The 26,843-nt window shown below is 43.9% G+C and overlaps 1 protein-coding gene across 2 annotated transcripts in view; it reads right to left on the reverse strand.

The window, feature by feature from the left end:
- Positions 1–2,762: 2,762 nt before the first annotated feature.
- The window catches only part of TNFRSF19 (TNF receptor superfamily member 19), a 92,176-nt gene continuing 68,095 nt past the window's right edge, over positions 2,763–26,843 (reverse strand). For both annotated transcript variants that reach the window (XM_043892178.1, XM_043892179.1), the window contains exons 6-10: positions 13,146–13,310; positions 12,572–12,697; positions 9,399–9,501; positions 7,910–8,315; positions 2,763–5,836 (exon numbers count right to left, since the gene is read on the reverse strand). In XM_043892178.1, the coding sequence (XP_043748113.1) occupies positions 5,804–5,836; positions 7,910–8,315; positions 9,399–9,501; positions 12,572–12,697; positions 13,146–13,310 (833 nt within the window). In that variant the 3' untranslated portion in view covers positions 2,763–5,803. The remainder of the gene's footprint in view (positions 5,837–7,909; positions 8,316–9,398; positions 9,502–12,571; positions 12,698–13,145; positions 13,311–26,843) is intronic.

A 26,843-nucleotide genomic window follows, 5' to 3' on the forward strand; every position in this document is an offset into this window, starting at 1 on the left:
CCATGTTTTCTACGACTTTCTACCATTCACTGACTCTAAGACTGGTGTTTACTGTCTTGAATCTCCATTTCCTTCTCTGTAAGAGGAAGATCATAATCCTGCTCGTAGGACAGACCTGAAGTCAAACGAGAAAACGGATGTAAATGTGCTGAAGAAGACATGAGCTGTTTTCAAACATCACACTTGGGTCCCAAAGTGAAGAATCTGGCTTTGAGCATATTCATCACGTCCAACAGAAATGTCCGGCATACAAGGTCTAGCAGTTAAGTATTGAGATTAAAAAGAAAAACAAACCTTGAATATTCAGATAAATATCATTAACTTCAAAGATGTTCGTTCCTTGGTTGGGCAATTCATTATTCTGATAATGCTGCTGTTACTTAAGATTTCTTTCAAATGCATCTTTCAGAGTTGCCTCCAAAGCGGGCATATCCTTGGTTGGGTAACTCTACCCACTGGATTCAGTTTTGGAGAAAAACCAACATTTATACCCACGGAGCTACAGACTGTGACCAGGGCTTCCCTGGTGGCTCAAACGGTAAAGAATCTGCCTGCGATGCAGGAGACCCAGGTTCGATCCCTGGGTTGGGAAGAGCCCCTGGAGGAAGGCATGGCAACTCACTCAGGTATTCTTGCCTGGAGAATTCCACAGACAGAGGATCTTGGCGGGCTACAGTCCACAGGTTGCAAAGGGTTAGACACGACTTAACAACTAAACAGCAGCACTCTATGACTCTACAGATACACGCTGAAGGCAGGCAGGCAGGCCTGACACAGCAAAGAGCGTTTTTTCAGAGCCAGGCCTCCGGGAGGAATTAGATTCCTGATTAGGTTTCAGGGGAGACAGCTCCCACCTGATACACTGCAGGGGACGTGTGCCAGGCATGGGCCACCTGCCTCCCTTCACCTGCAATTAAAGGATCACCAGCCTTTTCTCAGATCTTCTATTGACTGTAAATAGTCCACCCCAGGGAGGAGATGCCTCTGCAGGGCCCTGCTGGCTATGCTTAACCCCAAACAAAATACAGAGAATACAGCTCTTTCTGTCTCTAACAGGAATAGTTAATGCCGTTAGAAATTAAGATAAAAAGAAATCCTCCATTTTTACAGATGAATCATTGAAACCTGGCTCGGAAGACCACCCATGGCTCCAGAGAAAGTGTTTTGCTGGTTAAGTTTTTAACATTCGAGGCTCTTAGAGAGGTTGATTTGAAAGCAGCCATAAATCACACCACTTCAAAGGCGACTGTGGTTTGTGAAAGGACCCGGCCGCTGCCTGCCGGAATCTGGAGGGTAGAAAGAAAGCTTTGACCTTCCTCTGCTGACTCTGCATAATGACCACTTTTGAATCGTGAAATGTCTTAGAAATTATAGAAGATTTTGGAAATTCTCAGACTGACATTTAGTTACAAGATAACTGAATGGTACATTTAAGCTATATTTTCATACCTTATCGGGTGCCAAATATATTTTAAAAAAACCAGACAGCTGCTCAAGTTGAAATGGGGCAAAGAGACAAGTTCAGAATGACAAGTAGGCAGCTGCCAACCGACCTTCATCATGGTTATCATCACGCACATGTACTGTTTAAGTGACAGCAGAGTCCTTCAGGCCCCCTTGCGGGACTCTGCTTAGATCTGAGCTGCCTTCCTTAGAGAGCTGGAGGCACCTCCAGCCCCCACCCCCGTCTGTACGGACACTGGGAAAGAGCAAAGAAGGTGATGAGTGTCCTTCCTATGTGTGGACCCCTATGGGGTCCACAGGGACACTGAACAGTAAGCTGAGAGAACATGGTGACACTTTAAATAACCTATTTTTGGAAACTGAAAGTTGCTCAGTCATGTCCGACTCTTTGCAACCCCATGGACTATATAGTCCATGGAATTCTCCAGGCCAGAATACTGTAGTGGGTAGCCTTTCCCTTCTCCAGGGGATCTTCCCAACCCAGGGATCGAACCCAGGCCTCCCACATTGCAGGCGGATTCTTTACCAGCTGAGCCATAAGGGAAGCCCAAGAATACTGGAGTGGGTAGCCTAACCCTTCTCCAGGAGATCTTCCCGACCCAGGAGTCGAACCAGGGTCTCCTGCATTGCAGGCAGATTCTTTACCAACTGAGCTATCAGGGAAGCTGTCTTTTTGGAAAAGAACCTGAAAAAGAATAAATACATGTATAACTGAATCACCTTGCTGCATGCCTGGAACTAACACAACATTGTAAATCAACTTTAAGATAAAAATTAAATTCAAAAAATGAATAATCCATGTTTTGTTGAGGAAGTCTAAAGTCCTCTCAAAATCCAGGAACAGCTTTCAAAGCTTTACTGAGGGGAGGAAGAGGGGGCTGAGGAAGGAGAAGGGAAGGAGCCAAGAGGAAAGAGGCTCTCAGGTAACCACTGCTGCCCCGGGGGAGCCCCTCGTCCCCTCAGCCCCACTGACCTCCAAAGAGATGAATGGAGAATTTCTTCTTCAGACCTTCCCACTTGGTGTCACAAAATGAAGGACCAAAAAAAGAGATCATGATAAAATCTTCATACCAAAACCTCTCAGATAACTTAGAACATTTTTAGTAGCTTGACCCGCCTCATGCCTGAGAGATGTAACCTGGTCACCAGGGAGTAATCTAAATCCTCAGAGGTCAGAGGTCCAGAGAAGGGTCGTGGGGAGGACACGATCTTAGTGAGACCCTCCATGGGGAGCAGGAGGGGAAACACAGCTGCATTCACACCATCCATCATTTTCTCACCCAACGTGTCGACAAGAATACAAGGTAACAATTTTATTCACAAATAAAAAAAGGTCTTACAAAACTAGTTGTGTAAGGAAACCAACATTTACAAATTCATAAATTCCAGTATGCAAAATAATCAAGATGAGGTCTAAATGGATGCAAGCTGACTGCCTTAAAGCAATGATGGGATTTTTCCTTTTCTATTTTTTTTTTATTTTATTAGCACAGACAACAGTGCTTGACCTAGGTAACAGCAACATGAACACTTTATCTAAAGTAGAAAAATCTATATTGGAAAAATATATTCCATATACACAAAATCAGAAAACCCATGCCTTTCTGTGGTTGCTGTCCAATCCTCATCTCATCCTTGTTGGTGAGTTTCTGTGGCACAGAAAGTAGCAAGAATTCACACGTCCAGTCCTGTTATCACCTGATGCTGATTTCCTGGCATGCCGGCAGCTGAGTTTATCTGAGTGCTGCCAATATTTCAATGATATGAGATGCCGGCTGGACTGTCCTTTCCAGTGTTTACAAAGAGCGCAGGATATAACATCATTGTCTGTTTCCATAGTACGTGGTAGTACAATGTCTTCATCTTGATAAAAATAACCCAAGATTTTTCAAATGTTGTATCAAATAAAATCCATTTGTAACCCTAATTTTCTCTACTGGGGCTTCCCTGGTGGCTCAGTGGTAAAGAATCTGCCTGCCAATGCAGAAGACGCAGGTTCGATCCCTGGGCTGAGAAGATCCCCTGGAGCAGGAAATAGCAACCCACTCCAGTATTCTTGCCTGGAGAATCCCCATGAATAGAGAAGCCTGGTGGACAACAGTCCATGGAGTCGCAAGGAGTCGGACACGACTTAGCAACTAAACAACAACAACAGTATCTCTATTGATCAGAAGTGATGTTTCAGGATTTGGAGCCAGAGCCTCTTTTCCATCAGTCTTAGCTTTCTCCTGCAAGTGTCTGCCTTTGACGTTAATGAGGGCGCTACACATGGAAGATACACTCTGGTTATAAAAAGGAACACTGCCCTGGCCTACCCTGTTGTAACAAAAGTGATTGGTTTGCAGACTACAGCACATGTGACTTAAGATGAACTCTGCATTTTCCTGGCCCTCTAGTGCTCAGATCCTAAGTACTTTGCATGAGTTTCCTAAAGGCACATCTCAGAAGAGCTGGTGCATGCCAGAGCTTAAGAATCATTGGTTTAGACTAAAAAAACGGAAGAGAAAAAAGAAAGTCAGTTAGCTCTGGCTGGGCACCAAGTAGACGGGAAAGGCTACGCGTTACTGTGAGATGCTCTAATTTCCTATTTCAGTCCAAGGAACAGAGGTCACACACACAACACACCAAACCCAGGGGTGTTTGTGTCTTTGCAGGGAGCCTGAGCTGTGGGTGGAGGAACATGATGGGGGCGCCTTGTGAGAGCTCATGAATGCAAGAGAGAAAAGCACGGGGTAATAAGAGGTAAGTAACAATGTCCTGGGAAAGGCAGAGTTCTAATGCTCATTTCAAACTTTTTTTTTTTTTGGCCATATCATGTGGCTTGTGGGATGTTAGTTCCCTGACCAGGTATTGAACCCAGACCCTTGGCGGTGAAAGTGCTGAATCCTAACCACTGGACCACCGGCAACTGCCTCCAGTGCTCACTTGGAAGGTCAGGAGAAGACACTGATTTTGGAGGAGCAACTCGGAAACAAAATATGTGAGCATCTCTAACACACGGATGTTTGAAGATTTATGTCTTTTTTAAGTGCAAATGGAACAAAGCTAATAGTCATCACTTAAAAGGCAACAGCCAGGACTGATTATGAACGTGGTAGGAAAAGAAAGAAATCCTGCTCAAATAAATCCTCTCCAGGGTGCAGAGATGAAGAGCTAAGGAGCCGTCCCCTGGTTCATGACTGAGCTGGGTTTGTTTCTGTCTTAGCTGTAGAGCAAATTTTAGTATGTAAACACCAAGGTGGCAGGGATGGATCACCTTTGTAGAAGTACTGGACTCTTCAATCCAGCGTCACTGCGCTGCGGTGGAAACTGCTGTGTTGACCAAGCTTAGAGATTGGAGGGAGCCCTGTAACGTGCTGATCAGACGACACAACGGTGGTTACAACCACCCACTGTGCTTGTTCTCCCGGCCCTAATACGCAGAGTCGTCTCCTAAGACTACTCACCTGGCATCGTGTTTCAGTGGCACGGACATACCATGTGCTGGCATTTCTAAAGCTTTTATTATAAAACACGATGCAAACAAAAGATTATTATAAATACCACTTTTCTATAGAAGAGAAAATCTGGATCTTTTGAGCTCAGTCCCAGGGACAGAAGTAACAAATGCTTCCATATCAGTGGATTTTCGAGGAAATCTGCTAATCTAGGATGAGGATTAAGGAACTTTTAACTCGGGGGAGGGGTTGGGTAGCCCTTTCCCAACCACATTCACTAACTCAGGCCCCTCTGGTCACTAACTAAGCTGGGGTTGATGAGACAGTGGCTGATGGAGAAGTGTCGATTCTGTAAGATTTGATCTCTTCTGATTCCCAGGCCACCATCTGATAAGCCAAGACTCAGGCAGACCGTGTGAGGTCGGTCAATTCTAACCTCCCACGCTGATTATTCAGATGATGAAAAGGTGACCTCCAGTACACAGAAACACTCACCTGTAAACCTATCCTACATAAAAACCAGGTAACCGATCTGACATTGACTTTTAGTAGGAGATGTGAAATTATTTCCAGAAAGTGTGAATGAGAAGTTATACTCTGGGCCTTCAGTCTCGGCAAAACCACCACATCCACCATGAAGAGAAGCATGACTGTGTTTCTGCTTCTCGTTATGCCCCTAAGCTCGGAGGCTGCAAACCTGGCCCACTGTGTCTCCGAAGAAGTCAGCCTCCCGCTCAGACGCTCCTTGGGTGGAAAAGATGCAGAGCTTGGAGGCTCCATTCTTTGAGGTTTCGGCTCACGGCGGGCCTGGCTCAGAAGCTTAAAATGACATCAGTTCAGTTCAGATTCACTTTTTCCCCCAGAAGCCACGCGAGGTCCACAAGCAGGCTCTGATGGACACTTCACTGAAGAAAGAAGCAAGTCCTTTCGTCCCCCTGAAATGGTGACACAAGGAGAGCTCTGAACACAGCACCTTACGCACCGAAACCGCTACACTGTGACTGTGAAGATGGACGGTGCTTCACTTTTCCTAATGGTGCACGTGAATTTAATGATACATGGACAGGAAGCTCCTGTTACGGTGTCCTAATATCAGGCACCCATGTACTCTGGGAATAAAAATAAAGACTTCCTAACAACCCACTCACTCCATCTGGGCAAACAGTCCTTAAAAGATGAAAATGAACCCCAACAAACTATGGACAATGGACAATTGTCCATATCAATGGACAATTCTTCTGCTGATTTTCAACCTGTCAAACATTTCAAGCCTGGTTCTGTGTTGCACTTCTTTAAAGCAACTATAGGCAAAGATTTTAGGATTCTTTAGTCTATTCTTTAAAAGACAAAGATGGTTAATGATTAGTGCCATTCTTGGTCTTTGAATTTAAAACGTCTGTGATGCTATTGGAGAAAGCTTAGAAAGAGTTTGGGAAGGAGACTTCTCTCATAAATGACCTCCCTGGAACACTCACACATGTCACAGGGCAAACATCATTGGCAGGGAGCAGCCTTTAGGTGTAACCCTTGTCAAAAAAAGGGCAGTGACCTCACTTTGGGAGGGGCTGAGGTCTGGCCACTACATATTATCATACGTACGTGAAACCCTCATTTCTGCAGTCACTTTTCATCAACTTACTACTAATTTGGCGTTGATGACATATCAGATACATCTACAGCAAAATTTTTTTCATAAGTCTAAGCAGATTATCTCGAAATAGAAATTTCTGAGGTTCTCTCAATAATAAGATAGTTTTGTCAAATATGTTGGTCAACTGATATGATAATACCAACCATGTTAATGCTATGATGGAAGGCAAATTATACTTAATTGGTCAATAGAGAGAAAAAGAAAAAGAGATTTTAATATATTGAGAAACTAGAACCCAGGTCACCTCATATCTTTTCTACCATTCCTCCCATATTTCATGCTGACATTTAAAATGGTTGTTAAAAAACACCACCCACAGAAGCTTTTCCTATAATCGAACAAGCTATTTCATTCCCCAAACGCCTTTGCAAGTGATGTCTCAATATCTTAGTCCTCTTCCCTTCTGGAGAGGTGTGTTGAGGGAAAGTCTGACTAAATCTGAGTCACACAGACTAAGGAAGCCGCTCACTCCTAGTTGCTTTATCCTGAACCATAACTACAAGGAGAAGGAGACGGCAGCCCACTCCAGTGTTCCTGCCTGGAGAATCCCATGGACAGAGGAGCCTGCTGGGCTACAGTCCACGGGGTTGCAAGAGTCAGACACGACTGAGCGACTAAACCACCACCACCATAACTATCACTGTCAGACTCTGGGTGGATTAAACCACCCACAAGAAGACTATTGCGTAAAAATACATTCTGGGGAACAAATGAATCACAAGTTAGAAATCTGATAATTTTTTTTAAAAATTTCTTGCATGTTTAGTTGTGTCCAACTCTTTGTGACTCTGTGGGCTGTAGCTGTCCAGGCTCCTCTGTCCATGGGATTCTCCAGGCAAGAATTCTGGAATGGGTTGCCATTTCCTCTCCCACGGGATCTTCCTACCTCAGGGATCAAACCCACGTCTCCTGCACTGGTTGGTGGATTCTTTACTGTGTGAGCAGCCAACTGGGATGTGCCAGGAGGTACTTGGCAATAAATCAAATAGCACTCTGCACACCTTTAACTTATACAATGTTATATATCAATTCTATCTCCATAAAGCTGGGGAAAAAAAGAGTAAATAGAGGTTAAAATATAAATGAGTGTCTCAGTAGGAATTTAATGTTTCATTGAAAATAAAATAGAAATAAATTATTTTCAAAGGGGTGGGGTTGTTAGTATGAAAAAAAAAAACAAAACTCCTGAAATTTAATGTAAACATACTCTCCTATAACACACAAGAAGGTATGAAGGATGGAAAGACCTTCTCCCCAGGGTCCCCCACGTTTTCTGGGGTCAGAGCTTGGTTCCCTCTGGGCGTCCCTGAGTCAGTAGGTGCCCATCCTGAGATCCACCACTGGCGGGGGGCCTCACCTGGGCGTGTGGCTGTGTGGTCAGGTGTGGGGCATCTCCTCGCCCCTGATGCAGCTGGTTTTCAGCAGTGAGCACGATCTGAGCCCGCACAGGCTCCAGCAGTGCATCGCTGAGTCTCGACAAATCAGTAGTGTCTGTAAAGGTCTCCGGATGAGCTAGAACGGGCCCCGCTCCACCGACCAGACCCCGACTGCTGTCTGAGTCCAGGGAAGCCAAGCTTGTGCTCTCTGGGTCGAGAGAGTGAGCGTCTTCTCCAGGGAGCTCAGGGCAGGAATCACAGGAGGAGACGTCGTCACCTCCACCGGAATTCTGCATCAGAGGCCAGGCGTCCGAGAACTCACCACAGAGGGACCTTGACAGGGACCCGAAGAAAGTGGGAATCGCCTCCCCCGCTGGACCTGTGTTTCTGGACACATGTTCGAAAGCGTATAAGTAACTCTATCGGGAGAAAAACCTCCTATAAAGCAACACTCCAGCTATGCTTTCAAGTTTTCTAGATGAAATATACTCATTGGAAAGGACCCTGGTGCTGGGAAAAACTGGGGGCAAGAGGAGAAGGGGACAACAGAGGATGATATGGTTGGATGGCATCACCGACTCAATGGACATGAGTTTGAGTAAACTCCGGAAGATGGTGAAGGACAGGGAAACTTGGCGTGCTGCAGTCCATGGGGTTGCAAAGAGTCAGACACGACTTAGCGACTGAACAACATGATGTAAACAACATTTTATTAAGTCAGAATCCTCGTGCCTCCTTTTTCTTGCTTCAGTACAGTAAGTTAAATTACTCCATTTACTATAAAATTGAATTTCTATACCCACTTCTTCTAATCAACATGTGTTGATCACTTAGTTGTGTCCAATTCTTTGCGACCCTGAGGAGTGCAGCCTACCAGGATCTACTGTCCATGGAATTCTCCAGGCAAGAATACTGGAGAGGGTTGCCGTTTCCTTATATTTATACTTAATCCAATGTCTAAAATATGGAGTGTCCTAGGTCTTCATTGAGTTCAACTACTATTCTAAAATTCTCTGGGTATGTGGCACACTAAAAATTACTTAGAGATGACAGAAGTGTTACAAATCATGAATATAAGACAAAAACAAAATTAGCAGGATATACAGTATAAAGAATGTTGCACTGGCTCTCAGTAACCCTGAGAGACTTACCTAATTCTTTCCAAAGTTCCCACCCTCTTAAATGTCCAGAATGTCATTAATACTACTAACAAAGTGATGTCCCCACAGTTTCACATGAAATGTAAATAAGTAGGATGTATATTTGCACAAGGGAATATGAAATTATATTGATTTAAAACACCACTTTGGGACTTCCCTGGTGGTCTAGTGGCTAGGGCTCCAAGCTTCCAGTGCCAGGGGCCTGGGTTTGATCCCTGACCAGGGAACTAGATCCCATGTGCTGCAACTAAGACCCAGCGCTGCCAAGCAATTAAATAAAGAAATATTTTAGAAACACCAACCCACTTACCTGTCCTGAAGGGTGGCCTTGCAGTGCCCCCGACAACCAGCAGCGTCCCGGCCGACGCCGCAGGTCCCACCACAGCACCGGGATGGGACGAGGTGGACAGGCCCTAGGAAAGTCAGAGGGCTTGTTACATTACTTCAACACTGCACTTGAACGTTTAGCTGTTCCCCTTTGGGTGATTTCTGAGGGGGATGGGCCATGAAGTTTAATTTTTTCTCTTTTATCTTAAAAAATGATGAACCACTTCTATGCAGGACCTGGAGATGGGCAACAGGAGGGTGGTCCCCAGGGGCCAGAGGTGGGAAGATGGGGGTTTCCTGGGTGGGGTCGGGACAGCGTTTTGGGGATGGTGGTGGTGAACGTGCTTAATGTCCCCAAACTGCTCACCAGGAAATGGTTAAAACGGTAAACTTAATTTGATGTCAATTTCACTGCAATGAAAATAATGCTGAAAAGGTATGAAGAGAGGGGACATGAAATGAGTCTTTCAAACATGAAGGACAGTGTTTCTGCGAGCAGGCAGGGCATTGCTGGGCAGAACACGAATGTCCACAGCCTTTAACTCAACACATGCTTTGTTCTTTACTGCTAGGAACGTAGCTTAAGAAATAACTATCTATGTGCATACAGCTTTACTAACTACTCTGTTCACTGAAGCAGTATGTATATTATTTTTGGTTACGAAGACAATACACAGTCATTGAAGACAAACTTTACAAATAGAGAGATTAGATCAGAAATTGAAAAATAAATCTTTCCCAATTCTATACACTGCAAAACACTGTCCACCTTTCTGAATAGCCTTCTAGACTCCTCTCTCTATGTATACAGACACACGTAAATCTGATTTTATAAACCATAAACAGAGTAAAGCATACCGACAAACACAAAAGACACGCACATATTAATATACAGAGAAAAGGTTTGAGGAAGTTATATATTAATACATAAACATACACACATCCAGAGTTTCCACGATGAATTATTTCTTTACTTTTATCAAGAGAAAAAAAAGATGATGAAACCATTTCCCTTTTAAAAATGAAAGTTAACCACTGAGATGCAGCAGCAAGCCGTGATGATATGGATAGCTGCCCGGCCTGCAGCCGACTCTGTCCGGAAGCAGCCCTCGTCTCACATGGCCATGATCGTGGTGACGCGCCTGGATCCACCGCCAGTCATTTCAGCAAGTCACCCTCACTGTGAGACATTTCAAATTTATTCAAAGAAAGGCACCACCATTCCCTGTAGAAATGGCTGGTTCTAGGGTTCCAGCTGGGAAATACAAGGTGGGGCTGGAACTTCTTTCTGAGCCAGAAAATAACAGAGAAGCTAAAAAGATAATGAAACTATGTCCAAATGATGCCTGAGCAGGGTGAAGGGACTTCCTCTGGCCAAACCTGGGAAAATCTGAGCCTCAAAATAAATAATGATCGCCAAGGACTGTCATCCCTTTATCAGAGACATTGCATCCATGGTAATTAAAGGAAAGAATAAGTGGGGAAGAAGAGAAGTTCTTGCTTACCTAGGAAGTCAACTAATAAATGCAGATAGTAACGGTCAGTGGAGAAAGAATTGTGCTAAAAATGCCTTATTTCCCATATCAAATATTAGATTGAAAAGCTGAACCTTTTGATGTCTTGAAATGAAAGATTGGACAGTTACAAGAAGACCAGCCATCGAATTGGGAAACACTGAACCTCACGGACGGTTATAGGAGACGACACACTGCTAGGTGCTGTGTCCACAGGTGCAGGGGACACACAGGTGAGGATGGAGCGGGCAGAGGGCAGGCTTCTGGAAGGGCTGCGGCCACCTTGATTATGCCCTGCAGAGGAGGTGAGGTCGTGGGGATGGGGCAGGAAGTTAAGCGTAAGCTAGTGTTCCTTTGCCGACTTTTGCCCATGTTAGAAACCTTAGTCCACCTGAATTACAGGCAGACCTGGCTGTATCGTGCCTGACAATTACTGCCTTTTCCCGAAGTGCAGGTCTGTGGAAGCCCCATGTCTCGCAATTTAGGGGCACTATTTTTCCTACAGTGTCTGCTCACTCCATGTCTCTGTGTCCCATTTTGGTAATTCTCTCAGTATTTCAATCTTTTCCATTATTATTATATTTGTTATGATGGTCTGTGCTCAGGGAACCTTAATGTGACTATTTTAGTATGACTCACTGAAGGCTCAGATGATGGTTAGCATTTTTCAGCAATAAATTATTTTTAAACTAAGGTGTATATGTTGTTTTTTAGGACATGATGCTATTGCACACTTAATATACTACAGCATAGCATGAAGATGATGTTATATGCACTGGGGAACCCAGAATGTCCCATGACTCACTTTATTGCAATGTTCTCTTTACTGCAATGGCCTGGAACCAAACCCCAGTGTCTCCAGGGTCTGCCTGGACTTCCCTGAACTTCCATCTCTGTCAATAATCCCAGAGGCAACACTGGTTTGTGGAAAACCCTGTCACAGGTCTCCCTCCTCCCCTTCTGTAAGAAATCCGCGGCTTCCCTGGTGGCTCAGTGGGAAAGAATCGCCTGTCAATGCAGGAGAGATGGGTTTGATCCCTGGTCTGGGAAGATCCCACATGCCACGGAGCAACCAAGCCCATGTGCCCCAACTACTGAGCTTGTTCCCTAGAGCCTGGGGGCCCCAACTTCTGAAGCCCATGAGCCCTAGAGTTGTTGCTTCACAAGAGGAAGCCACTGCAATGAGAAGCCCGCATACCACGTAACTTTCGCTCACCATAACCAGGGAAAAGCCCACACAGCAACCAAGACCCAGCACAGCCAAAAATAAATAAATAAATTAGTTAAAAGAAAAAGAAATCCAGAAAGACACCAAGACAGCCATGTGCAGGTTCACTTTGAACCCACCAGACAAGAAAGGAGACAGACAACCCTACTCTACAAAAGGCTCACGTTACTTTAAATCAACTGACACCAAAATGAAGGCGAACTCATTTTTTAAAAGTTACTGGGAAATCCTAGAATTTTAATGAGATGCTTCTTTTCTGTTTGATATTAATACTTAAAGATGCCCAACACCCCAAACCTCTGGGGATGAGGGAGAATGACTAAACTCGATTAGCTTTAACTGGAAAACAGAGTAGGAGCACTCTTTGCGGCCTCGGGGCCTGCGTTCCTAGTGGACCCCAAGCTCTGAACTTACCGCAGGTCTGGGCTGAGTCCCGTAGGCACTGGCAGCAGGCGCGGGGCGCAGGGGAGCTGAGCCGGGGTCTGTCGAAACAGGACAGCTCGGAGCCGTTGTACTGCAGGTCCTGTGCCCTCAGGGACCCTGCAGAGGCCGAGAACTCGGTCAGCGAGACAGGCTCCCCAGGGGAAGCCTGGGAACATCACAGAACCACCCCAGCTTCTGCAGTTTGGGAGGAAAGGACAGCTGTGGTTCCCATTTAAAAATACTTCTTCTTACAAAAAGGCAGAGAAATGAAACAATCGGTCAAGAAAGCTCGAGATGGGGGGCCCTTGTGTTGCCAGAACTTGGAACGAACTGTGTTTCTGTGGAGGGTGGGGGCGGCCCTGCCTCCTCAGGCCCCGGGGAAGTGATGCTGCCCCTCGGCCACACCCTCAGCGCCTCCCCTGGGAGGACTACTTGCACGTGTTCTCTGTCCCCGTGGCCGCAGCCAGATGCTCCTCTCAGGTCCTCGTTGGACACTCGGAGGACAATGATGATGATCAACACCCTTCGGCAGGATGCCAAGACACAGCAAGCGCTCAGGACTTACAGCTCGGCTTCTTCTCCACGAACTGCCGCTTACAGTAGATGACGCAGAGGACGAGCAGGGCCAGCAGCACGGTGGCCAGGGCGCTGCAGATGACGGCCGCCAGGGCCGTGTCCCGCGGGCTGGAGGCCGTGGATGGGATCCTCACCAGATTGACCTTGCTGGTACCTGAAAACCACGGGGACAGAATTCTCATGTCTCCACCACCCAGGAGACTTGGACGCGTACACTGCATGCGGGGTCCCCTGCAGGGGCCTTTGTGCACCATCAGTGAGAGCCCAGAAGCTGGGGTGAGGAGGGAAGGTGTGCTAGGTGGCTCACACACTCCCTCCACCCGGGACATGGCTGGAATATTGCACTTCCACCTGCAGCTCTCCTCTCTTTCCATGGCAGTAACCACGTGCCACCCCGACACACATGTCCTCAGGCCCACCGGACCAGGCCATCTGCCAGATGGGGGTCTGTCATCGTGTTCTGTCTCCCCAGCACCCGGCAGCGTAGGGCACAGAGCAAGCACTTAATATTCTGCAAATTGGAATCAGACTCTCCACAGTTTTAAGCAGGCTGAACTGAGGTGTGCTCAGGAAGGCAACTTTAGGGGCAAACAAGGAACTGGATTATTCACAACCTTGCCGTGGGCTCCCACATTCTGAGACAGGGAACATTATTATTATTACTTTAACACTGTCGCTGTTATAGTACTGAACAATACCTATGTTTTGGAGGAAAAAAAGCTAACACCACCATGACCTCACACTGACAATACATCTCTGTCTGGATGGAGCTTGTTTTGAGGGCCTGTTCACCCGCGTGGCTACCGCTGACCGTGATGGACTCGGCAGCTCTGGAGACACCTGGCTGCTACCAGTATCTGAGCTGCGAGGCACTAAAGCCCACTTGGAACACCTGGGACTTTCCCCCTGTCCCTGGCCACACAGGACCACCCCATCCTAATTCCTAAAGTCAGGTTTCCACTGTGGCCGGGTTTCCTCTGGCCATGACCCCCGAGGCCAGAGCCACAGAGAAACATCAGGGTTGAGTTACTGAACCAGAAAAACGTGACAGCCAGAACAAAAACAAGAACAATCATTTGGGGATGTTGAGTCTTGGTGAATCTGGGCTCCATGACTCTGGGCCACCCCGAAACATGCTTCTCATTGTCACTGGGAAAGGTACAGACATATGGTTTGGACCTGGATGAATAAGAATCATGATCCAACCACACCTTTTAAAGGATATTTGTTGGTAAACATGTTCAACACTCATAAAAATATTGCTTCTAGTTATGCAGACATAATGTCATAATCAAACAGCACACATTAGATGTTCACCACACAGCAAGTTAAAAAGATCACAGCCTGGACCTGATAGAGATGAAACTTAAATCTGAAACAGCCTCTACAAGCAGGCAAATTCACCAGAGAATGTATGAACACAAACAAACACAGCTGTGTAAACAGTGACAAATAAACACACAAATAGGAATTTATGTCTAATGCAGGTAAAAGTGTGGGCTACAATGAATTGTAAGTAACTTGGGAAACTTGAGTATTGCTTATTGCAACCAAATCGTGAGGTTGATTCATGTTTGTGAGAAAATGGTTTACTTTAGAGTGAGACTGGGCCCTGTAGCTTAAATTTTCCATCAAGTAACCAAGCTCCAGTCAACACTAGGCTATGGCAAATCTGTCATCAAAATGAGACAGCTTGAGAACTAGACCCCGGCCTTCAGATTCTCTCTGGTGGACTACCTGCCCACTTGTTCAGCCACTAAGTCGTGTCCGACTCTGTGACTCCACAGACTGCAGTGCACCAGACCTCCCTGTCCTTCACCGTCTCCTGGAGTTTGCTCAAACTCATGTCCACTGTGAATTAACCAAAGAAGCCAGAAAAGTTGGCCAGGCTCCTCTGTCCATGGGATTCTCCAGGCAAGAATACTGGAGTGGGTTGCCATGACCTCCTCCAGGGGATCTTCCCAACCCAGGGACCGAACCCTCATCTCTAATGTCTCCTGCATCGGCAGGCAGGTTTCTTACCCCTAGCGCCACCCGGGAAGCCCAAAGAGTCAGACACGACTAAACAATTTGAGCACTCCATAAAACCACACAGGGGGATGGAAAAAAATGACGAGGTTATTTAAAGATCTGCTAATAACAGGAGTCCTTGAATATTTTTGGTAGAAAGTCATCAACATTATCACAGAGACCACACACCAAATACTTGCGGAGGACTGGCCCCGTGTCGCCCACCTTCAAAATGTCGTGACAATCCTCCACAGCAAGGGTCTTACAGATGAAGATGTCTCTACAAATCTAGAAATGGGTTTTCACTTAAACAACCATCAGGCAGTTAAATCAAGATTTAGGCCTGATCTGCCTGACTCTAAAATATATGCTCTTAAAAAAAATTATGCTACATTCCTCTCAACATTCCAACAGAATTGTTTAGAGGGGGAAAAAAAAACAAGAGTGTGATGGACTATTATTCAAATTTTGTACAGGCCAGTAAATTCTACTTAATTAGCTAACATATACAATAAGACTCGACCTAATTTAAAACACAAACACATCTTCACAAGTCCAACCTCTCTTACCCCCAAGATTAAAGAGGCTATTGCGTTTTATTGCAGTGAAAAAGAACATATGACTCTTTAAATTTATTTTTTAAACGTTCTTGTTAAGGTCTATATAATATAACTAGATGAGTATTAAACAAGTAGGGAAGGATATGAACTGTCATATATGAACTAATTATGCTTTCTGTCTGGGCTTCCATGTTTAAGATTTCACTAACGCCTTGTGTTTTCATCAGAGAGTTCACAGAAGAAAATAAAACATCAGGTTGCATGCTATGTGACATGGAAGCTCCAACATAAACCGAGATGTGAACATTTTCACTTATTGATGGCCGTGTTTTGTCATGAGTAATTCAAGTGACAATTAGTTCTGGAAGATAAACAGACATTCTCTAATAATTTTCAGGAACATATTTTATCTTTGACTTTCATATTTTTTTCAAGTAAAAAAATCGATTCATTATTTTCTGTGCTCTTTCATCATCACCACCACCACCACCACCACCAAGAAAACTCATGTTGAGTAACTGTGTAACAAGACCAAAACATGATGGATTGATCTCTAGCTATGTTCTTTAATTAAAAATATACATTAACAAAGAGCATTTTGCAATCTTAACTGAGGCAAGGATACAGGCCTGGAGTGTAAGCTTTATCTTGTTCATCCAAACTGGTTAAACAAAAATATCTACGGTAACACTCAACATATGAATTCCAGATGTACCACAGAACAGTCTGCCAATAAACAAAATAGTTGGATTTTTTAAAGTCCATTTTATACCAAGCTCTCTGACACTGGATGTAATGTTATGTAAAAGAGTGAGTCTTAATCATTTTACTTATTCTTCATTTTAAACTTTGGTCTTTGAACAATGTGGTTTGTTTTTCAATACTGATAAAAAACATTATTTGAAAATGAGAGCTTTCTTTTGCACAGGAGAAAAAAAAGATTTTAAACTGGATCAATTTTTTCATTGTGGTGAAATATACATAACATAAAGTTTACATTTAGCAACACGGAGTACTTCCACAACGTTATGTAAGCATCACCACTAGAGGGGAAACCCCCAACCCATGAAGCAGTCACGCCCCACCCCCTACTTCCCCACCACCACATCCTGGCAAGCACTAATTTGCTTTCTGTGTCTGAATTTGCCTATTCTGGATATTTCCTATAAAAGGAAACATAAAATATTACATGACCTTCTGTGTCTGTCTTCTTCCACTTAGCAGAAAGTTTTTGAGGTCATCTATGTCAGCATGCAACAGAACTTCATTCCTTTTTATGACTGAATAACATTCCATTGTATGGATGGACCATGTTTTGTTTACTTGTTCATCAGATGGTGGACATCTGAGCTGTCTCCCCCTTTTGGCTATTGTGAATAATGTTGCTATGAACATTCATGTTCAATCTTTCTCCATATACTTTTAAACTTTTCACAAAGATACACACAATGGCTCCACATGCTATCAAAAGGTTAGTGTTCCTTCACTAAGGCGTTATGTTAATCAGTCACTCACATACTTAATGTTATTACACTAGAGCATTACGTTAATTAATAAGTCAGGAAAAAAAAATTCCTGAGCAAACCAAGAGAAGAGTGGAGGGAGACAGTGCCAGAGAAGCTAGTCAGGACCAGTACTTGTAGGAATTGAAACGATAGTGAGGAGCTTGAATTCTATTCTAAGAATAATAGGAAGTACTCAACAACTGCAGAATATATATTCTTCTTTAAAAAGACTAAAATCATACAAAGTATCTTCTCCAACCACAACTGAATTAAACTAGAAATCAGTAACAGAAGGAAAACTGGGAAGTTCAAAGATATGCAGAAGATAAACAATCTACTCTTAAATAACCAATGGGTCAAAGAAGAAATCACAAAGAAAATTAGAAAACATTTTGGGATGAGATGAATGAGAATAAAAAACAAAATATCAAAACTTATGGGATACAGCAAAAGCAGTGTTTAGAGGGAAATACATAGCAGTAAATGTCTATACTAAAAAAGATCTAAAATCGACAGCCTAATGTTTAACTTTATTACATTAGAAAAATAAGAGTAAACTAAACCAAAAGCTAGCAGATGGAAGGAAATGATAAAGATTAGCACATAGATAAATAAATAGAGAAAAACAATAGAGAGAAGCAATAAAACCGAAAGATGGTTCTTTGAAAAGATCAACAAAATTGATGAAACTTAGACTGACAGAGGAGAAAAGGGAGAAGACTCAAGTATGTAAAATCAGAAATCAAAGAGCAGACATTGCTATGGACTTTACAGAAATAAAAAGATTATAAGAGAACACCATGAACAAAGGTACCACAAACTGGATAAACTAGGTAAAAAAGACATTCTTAGAAATACACAAAACAGTGAAACTGACACAGAAGAGATAGAAAATGAAAACAGACCACAACAAAGAGATGGACTCAGTCATTAAAAACCTCCTGACAAAGGAATGCCCAGAACCAGACGCCTTCTTGTGAATTCTGCCAAATATTTAAAGAAAAATTAATGCCAAATCCTTCTCAAACTTTTGCAAAAAATGAAGAGGAAAGAATACATCCTAACTCTTTCTATGAGGCTAATATTATCCTGATACCAAAGCCAGAAAAAGGCACTATAAGGGGAGAAAACTACAGATCAAGATCCCTGACAAGTACAGAAGCAAAACCCCCCAACAAAAACGTACCAAATGAAAGTCAGTGCATGTTCAAGAATTATACATCACAGCCAAGTGGGATTCATCCCAGGAAGGCAATGATGATGAATCATACCAAAATCAATATAACCCATGATAAAAAAATAAATGAAAGGGACAAAAAAACATACTAATTGCCTCAATTATGCTTAAAAAGGGTTTCCCTGGTGGCCTAGAAGGTGAAGAATCCACCTGTGCAGGAGACTTGGGTTCAATCCCTGGGTCGAGAAGATTCCCTGGAGAAGGAAATGGCAACCCACTCCAGGATTCTTGCCTGGAGAATCCCATGGACAGAGGAGCCTGGTGGGCTACAGTCTGTGGGGTCACAAAGACTAGGACACGACTGAGCAACTAAACAACAGTGGGCCCACAGGGGGACAACAATGCTTAAAAAGCACTTGACAAAACCCAACGCCCTTCTGTGATAAAAGCACTCAATACACCAGTAGGCATGGTTGCCAGTGCCCACCCTGAGCCAGCGGTTCTCTGCACACCCAGCGAGACGTGCCGCGTGCCCTTGGGGCAGGTGTGGGCAGAGTGGTGGTGGGCAGGCTTGGACTGGGCTGCTGCTGCAGGGGTTGCTCCCACCCAGGCAGATTTGTTCAAATCAGACAACTCTGAGAACTCTCAGGTCTTCCTCCCAGGACACCACAGCTGCCCCCAGTCCCGCCAACGCCACCATGAGGCCAGTGGCAGTGGTCTGCAGTCAGTAGCCGTTCTCCTGCGGATCTCCTCCTCCCTTCCACATCTCTGCTGTTAGGAGACGCGGGCCCGGAATCATCGCCACTCCCCATCCTGTAAACCCAACCCGAATGGCATCTAAACGTCCAGTGTGGTGAGGATGAAGCACGTCTTTACTGAATCTGCTAGCTTCATACCTTACATTACTGACACAGAAATGTTGGGGATCCCAAGTTTGACTGGCTTGGAGAGCATGATGAATAACAATATTAAATGTGCTGGAGTGGCATGTACAAGATGAAGACAGGCAACATTCAAAATTACTTAAGATATGATTCCCTTTTGTTCTTCAGTCGCTAAGTCGTGTCTGATTCTGCAACCCCAGAGACTGCAGCACGCCAGGCTTCCTTGTCCTCCACTATCTCCTGGAGTTGATTCAAGTTCATGTCCATTTAGTCAGTGATGCTATCTAACCATCTCATCCTCTGCCGCCCCTTTCTCCTTTGGCCTTCAGTGTTTCCCAGCATCAAGGTCTTTTCTGATAAACTGGCTCTTCACATTGTTGGCCAAAGTACTAGCACTTCAGCTTCAGCATCAGTCCTTCCAATGAATATTCAGGGTTGATTCCCTTTAGGATTGACTGGTTTGATCTCCTTGTAGTCCAAGGGACTCTCAAAAGAGTCTTCTCTTAAATGTGCCTTAATCAATATGGACACTCTAAACTCTACCTTAAAAATGAGAAAACATAGGGTAAAATCTTCATGACTTTGGATTTGGCAATGGTTCCTTAAATATGGGCTTCCCTGCTGGCTCAGACAGTAAAGAATCTGCCTGCAGTGCAGGAGAATGGAGTTCATTCTTGGGTCGGGAAGATCCCTGGAGAAGGGCATGGCAACCCACTCCAGTATTCTTCCCTGGAGGATCCCCATGAACAGACAAGCCTGGTGGGTTACAGTCTGTGGGGTTGCAAAGAGTCCAACACCACTGAGCAACTAACACGTTCACTTTCACACAACTGAAGATCAGAAAAACAAACCATCTGATTAAAATGAAACTAAAATGTGATTTTGAAATACGGTATCACTAAGTAAAATAAGAGGAGCAAAGCTCAACGGGAGTTTACAACAAAACAGTAATAGAGATATAAGCAAGATTTTATTCATCAAAAAGCAAGATCATTTAAATTAAGAAAGTATCATTTTCAAATGAATGGTAGAAGGATTATATGAGGATTTGTATCTTTTTCTTTTTAAAAAAGGAATCATTCTGACCTTACTTTTGAAGTTTCACCCAAACTATTCAACTTGATGTCTCTGTTTACAGAATCTGAGCCTGGTAAGCACTGGCCAGACCACCTTCTTACAACTATATCTGGGGCAGCCAGTTGTATGCAAGTAAAACCAAAAGTTCATCGTGTCAGGCTGCTTTTCAAACATGCTTTGAGTGCTGAGTTTCCAAGCTAATGTCCTAAACTGTTTTTTTTTTTAAATTTATTTTCCTTTTGAACTTAACAGCATATCAAAAACAGTACGGCTAGGCAAACATTTTTCCTTTGTTGAGCAATGCTGTAACATCTGTTTATAAACACAGAACTTCTGAGCTTGAAGTTCCTTCTTTCAAGTTCCCTCTCGGGCACTGCCCCAGTTACTAGTCCTTTCATGATTTAAACTCAAGTGAATCAAGGCAGAACCCCGAGGCAGCCTCCACTCTGCTTTCTTTTAATACTAATACAGATGACTCATAAATACAGTTCTATTATAAGCAGAGCCGGCTTCTGAGAAGTACACTTTTGTGTCTCTGCTTCCCAGTTGCTCAAGTTGGGTGAATCACCGAGGATAAATAAAGCAATACGTAAAAGCTGCAAGGCTATGGAACCAAAGAAACCCAGGGTACCCGACGATGTCAGGATGGGTCCCTGATTATGAGACTATGGGATGGTGGTTCCCCAGGTTACTGAGAGCAGGAGAGTGGGAGACCCCACGGAGGACCTCTGAGCCCTCACTCCATCGGCCATTCTGCCTCCACCAATTTCTGTTTCCCTCTGGGCTGCCTGCCCACCGCTGCCCAGTTGCTATTCTCAGCCTTTACCATGCATGTTGGGAGGAAACCATGAAAAAATGCAAACTGTTCTTCTTGAAGCTGAAGAGGGGGAGGGTGGTGGACATAATTCTATTCACTCTTAAATTGAAAGCATACATTCCTTCACATTTTTTGTCTATTCTCACAATCTTATACACTGAGTCTTTCTTTTGTAAGAGCAAGTGCCCACGTTGCTTAGTCATATCCTATTCTTTCTGAGCCTATGGACTGTAGCCCGCCAGGCTCCTCTGTCCATGGGATTTCCCAGGCAAGAATACTGGAGTGGATTGCCATTTTCTCCTCCAGGGGATCTTCCTAACCCAGGGACTGAACCCATGTCTCCTGTATTGGCAGGCAGGTTCTCTATCACTGTGCCACCCGGGAAGCAATTAAGATTATTAATAAATATTACCCTGTATTATGAGACATTAAAAAAGATATGATTATAGCCAATACTCCAAAATGGTTCCAATTATTCCATTATTTCCTTTTGAATTAAAGACGGAAAGTCCAAATCTTGCAATGAAAACGCTAGTGATATGAATCAAAGCCCTTTATTGCCTTCTGGAAAGCTTTTATGAAAACATTTTTTCCTGAATTCCTTACCCTAGAAGAGGTATGTGTTTAGAAAAGCAGAAACTTCTTTAAACCACACGCCCATTAGTTGTTATCTCCAACTTTATCTCTGCTCTTAGAAAATCTTAACTAAAGTCAGTGGTCAGTCAGTTCAATCACTCAGTCGTGTCCAACTCTTTGCAGCCCCATGGACTGCAGCATGCCAGGCTTCCCTGTCCATCACCGACTCCCAGAGCTTACTCAAACTCACGTCTATCAAGTCGGTGATGCCATCCAACCATCTCATCCTCTGTCATCCCCTTCTCCTCCTGCCTTCAATCTTTCCCAGCGTTAGGGTCTTTTCCAATGAGTCAGTTCTTCCCATCATGTGGCCAGAGTATTGGAGTTTCCGCTGCAGCATCAGTCCTTCCAATGAATATTCAGGATTGATTTCCTTGAGGATTGACTGGTTGGATCTCCTTGCTGTCCAAGGGACTCTCAAGAGTCTTCTCCAACACCACAGTTCAAAAGCATCAGTTCTTTGGTGCTCAGTTTTGTTTACAATCCAACTCTCATATCCATACATACATGACTACTGGAAAAACCATAGCTTTGACTAGATGAACCTTTGTTGGCAAAGTAATGTCTCTGCTTTTTAATATGCTGTCTAGGTTGATCATAACTTTTCTTATAAGGAGCAAACATCCTTTAATTTCATGGCTGCAGTCATCATCTGCATTGATTTTGGAGCCCCCAAAAATAAAGTCTGTCACTGTTTCCCCATCTATTTGCCATGAAGTGATGGGACCGAATGCCAAAATGAGGTAATTGACGGTTAAGAGTTTGGAAGTGACAGAATGTTATTACCAATCAAAGGGTTAAAAATAAGAATGCAATATCAGTATTTTGATTACATAGAAGAACAATTGCTTATGATTAGGTCTCCTGAGACTTCCCTGGTGATTCAGATGGTAAAGAATCTGTCTGCAATGCGGGATATCTGGGTTCAATCCTTGGGTAGGGAAGATCCCCTGGAGAAGGGAATGGCAACCCACTCCAGTATTCTTGACGGGAGAATTTCATGGAGGGAGGAGCCTGGTGGACTACAGTTCATGGGGTCAAAACAAGTTTCAGACATGATTGAGCGACTAACACACTTGAGCAGGCCTCCTGATGGCGGAGCAGAAGACAGTGGCAGTGACTCTTCGGATAAGTTAATGTACAGAGTAACAAACAACTAGCAGAGCCTAGTGGTAATCGGCTCATATGTGGAGAGCTCATGCATATTGTGTTTACATGAACCCGATTCTTCTGAGTGAAAATTAAAATAGCAGACATGCAGCTTTTTCTCCTGGGCAGCCTGTCAGGGACTGTTGCTTGAACTGGAAGCACTGTAGGCTGATGAATGTAAGCACTTTGCTGCTGAAGGACCAAAGCTCAAATTTAAAAAGGATAGGCAGAAGCCTCCCTCCCCTGGTCCACGTGCAGCACATGGACATCCAGGGTCTTTACCCTTTTTTCCTTCCCTCTTTTCCTGGCTCTAAAATATACTGTAAAGTGCTGCACACTCTTGGTTAAGAGCTTTGTCGTCAGCATTCTCGGCTTGAATCCTGGCTCAGCCACTTAGTAGCTGTGTCACCAACCAGCAAACGATGACTTCAGTTTCCTTATCAGTACCACCAGGAAATAAAAGTACATACCTGAAGGTCTGTGAGACCTGAAGGAAGTGATACACACACACAGGGTCATCTTGGTACCTCCCACAGTGAACTTCCTGAGTTAGCCATCCTTTCTCCTAATATTATTCGGAATCAGACATCATATTCTAATTGTTATTATGGTGGCATCTGGATGGTCTCTTAAACCAAGTGAAACCACCTATGTAGCAGGCAGGCCGCTGAGCACCCTGACGGGATAGCCTGTGTCCTTATCACATGGCCCTGGAGGGCAGGAAAGCGCACAGTGAAGACAAACTAACATAATTCTCCCCAGAAGTTTAGGTTTGTTTCTTACAAAAGACACAGCTGCCACTACTTTTATCTAAGTGTCTCAAAGGGTCCCTCCCGCCATACGATTGCCCAAAGTAACATTAAGCAATGTTGCATAAGAATAAGCGACCATGAGCAAAATAAGTCAACCTCTTGGAATATTGTGAATAAAATGGTAAAGCTATTACTAAAAACAGCCTGTAGGATAAAACTTCAGGCAAAACAGAAAAATATTAATGGTCAGGCACAAAGACAGCTTGGAGAATACAGAGCAGGAGGGACATGGCAGACAAGCTGTAGGACCTGTACTTGCTGCTCCTTAAAGACACTGGTGGGGAATTCTGAGTAAATGAGACTCCAGGCATGAGTCACAACTGACTATGATATTTGTCCAAGATTTCTAAGTCTTCCTCAAAGGCTTTTATTAAGTAGTGTTTGTATAGGATTTGAGATGAATAGATGAAAATAGTATGCTTCTTTCTCTTCTAGCTTCTTGAACACTAAGATCATGGTTTGGACTTGTTACTTACATGTGCATGCATGCATGCTAAGTTACTTCAGTCACGTCTGGCTCTTTGCGACCCTATCGACTATAGCCTGCCAGGCTCCCCTGTCCATGGGGATTCTCCAGGCAAGAATACTGGAGTGGGTTGCCATGCCTTCCCCCAGGGAATCTTCCCAACCCAGCGATTGAACCCGGGTCTCCCACCTCGTAGGCAGATTCTTTACCTACTGAGCTACCAGGGAAGTCCAAGAATACTGGAGTGGGTAGTCTATCCCTTCTCCAGGGGATGTTCCCAACCCAGGAATTGAACTGGGGTCTCCTGCATTGCAGGAGGATTCTTTACCGGCTTAGCTACCAGGGAAGCCCCATTACCAACATAGTGATAGATAAATACAAATAGACATTAAGCATAAATAGTGTCATAAATTTAAGTTACATACAAAAGAGGACATTGATAGAAGATCCGTTCAGTTCAGGTCAGTTGCTCAGTTGCATCTGACTGTTTGCGACCCCATGGAGTGCAGCACGCCAGGCCTCACTGTCCATCACCAACTCCCGGAGCTCAAGTTGATGATGCCATCCAACCATCTCATCCTCTATCATCCCCTTCTCTTCCCACCTTCAATCTTTCACAGCATCAGGGTCTTTTCCAATGAGTCAGTTCTTCCCATCAGGTGGCCAAAGTATTAGTCCTTCCAATGAATAATCAGGACTGATTTCCTTGAGGATTGACTGGTTTGATCTCCTTGCAGTCCAGGGGACTCTCAAGAGTCTTCTATAACACCACAATTCAAAACCATCAATTCTTTGGCGCTCAGCTTTCTTTACAGTCCATCTCTCACATGACTACTGGAAAAACCATAGCTTTGACTAGACAGACCTTTGTCGGCAAAGTAATGTCTCTCCTGTCTAGGTTGGTCATAGCTTTTCTTCCAAGGAGCAAGCATCTTTTAATTTCATGGCTGCAGTCACCATCTGCAGTGATTTTGGAGCCCCCCAAAATAAAGTCTCTTACTGTTTCCATTGTTTCCCTATCTATTTGCCATGAAGTGATGGGACCAGATGCCATGATCTTAGTTTTCTGAATGTTGAGGTTTAAGTCAACTTTATGACTCTCCTCTAACACTTTCATCAAGAGGCTCTTTAGTTCTTCTTCCCTTTCTGCCATAAAGGTGGTGTCATCTGCATATCTGAGGTTATTGATATTTCTCCCAGCAATCTTGATTCCAGCTTGTGCTTCATCCAGTCCAGCATTTCCCATGATGTACTCCGCATATAAGTTAAATAAGCAGAGTGACAATATACAGCCTTGACGTACTCATTTCCCAATCTGGACCCAGCCTGTTGTTCCATGTCCAGTTCTAACTGCTGCTTCTTGACCTGCGTACAGATTTCTCAGGAGGCAGGTAAGGTGTTCTTGTATTCCCATCTCTTTTAAGAATTTCCCACAGTTTGTTGTGATGCACACAGTCAAAGGCTTTGGCATAGTCATTAAAGCAGAAGTAGGTATTTTTCTGGAACTCTCTTGCTTTTTTGATGATCCAACGGATGTTTTCAATTTGATCTCTGGTTCCTCTGCTTTTTCTAAATCCAGCTTGAACATCTGGAAGTTCACGGTTCACATACTATTAAAGCCTGGCTAGGAGAATTTTGAGCATTCTTTTGCTAGCATGTGAGATGAGTGCAATTGTGTGGTAGTTTGAACATTCTCTGGCATTGCCTTTCTTAGGGATTGGAATGAAAACAGACCTTTTCCAGTGCTGTGGCCACTGCTGAGTTTTCCAAATTTACTGGCATATTGAGTGCAGCACTGTCACAGCATCATCTTTTAGGATTTGAAATAGCTCAACTGGAATTCCATCACCTCCACTAGCTTTGTTTGTAGTGATGCTTCCTAAGGCCCACTTGACTTCGCATTCCAGGGTGTCTGGCTCTAGGTGAGTGATCACATCATTGTGGTTACCTGGGTCATGAAGATCTTTTTTGTACAGTTCTTCTGTATATTCTTGCCACCTCTTCTTAATATCTCTGCTTCTGTTAGGTACATACTGTTTCTGTCCTTTATTGTGCCCATCTTTGCATGAAATGTTCCCCTGGTATCTCTAATTTTCTTGAAGAGATCTCTAGTCTTTCCCATTTTATTGTTTTCCTCTATTTCTTTGCATTGATCACTGAGGAAGGCTTTCTTATCTCTCCTTGCTGTTCTTTGGACCTCTGCATTCAAATGGCTAAATCTTTCCTTTTCTCCTTTGCCTTTAGCTTCTCTTCTTTTCTCAGGTATTTGTAAGGCTATTTGATAGAAGATGGATTAATAGAAATGACTGTCTGAAAACTCCTTTCTCATGTATATATTTGCCTGGTTCTACTACCAATATTTAGATGGTCTGGCTTCACTGTGAAATTACAGCAGAAAAAAAGGCCAGTTACATGAATGTGTGATAACTGTCTTTGTGGACAAGGAAATTTTACTTACTTCATTCCTGAGGGTGGATGGTGATGCTCAATGTGCATCTTCAAAGCTGTGGGTCTCAGCATGGGAAGAGAGACCCTCCTATCTGAGAAGAAGAGGGGTGAAGGGGAGATAGAGAAGAGGAAGCAGGCTGGACCAC

Source organism: Cervus elaphus, chromosome 30, assembly GCF_910594005.1.
Source record: "Cervus elaphus chromosome 30, mCerEla1.1, whole genome shotgun sequence".
NCBI classification, from domain to species: domain Eukaryota; kingdom Metazoa; phylum Chordata; class Mammalia; order Artiodactyla; family Cervidae; genus Cervus; species Cervus elaphus.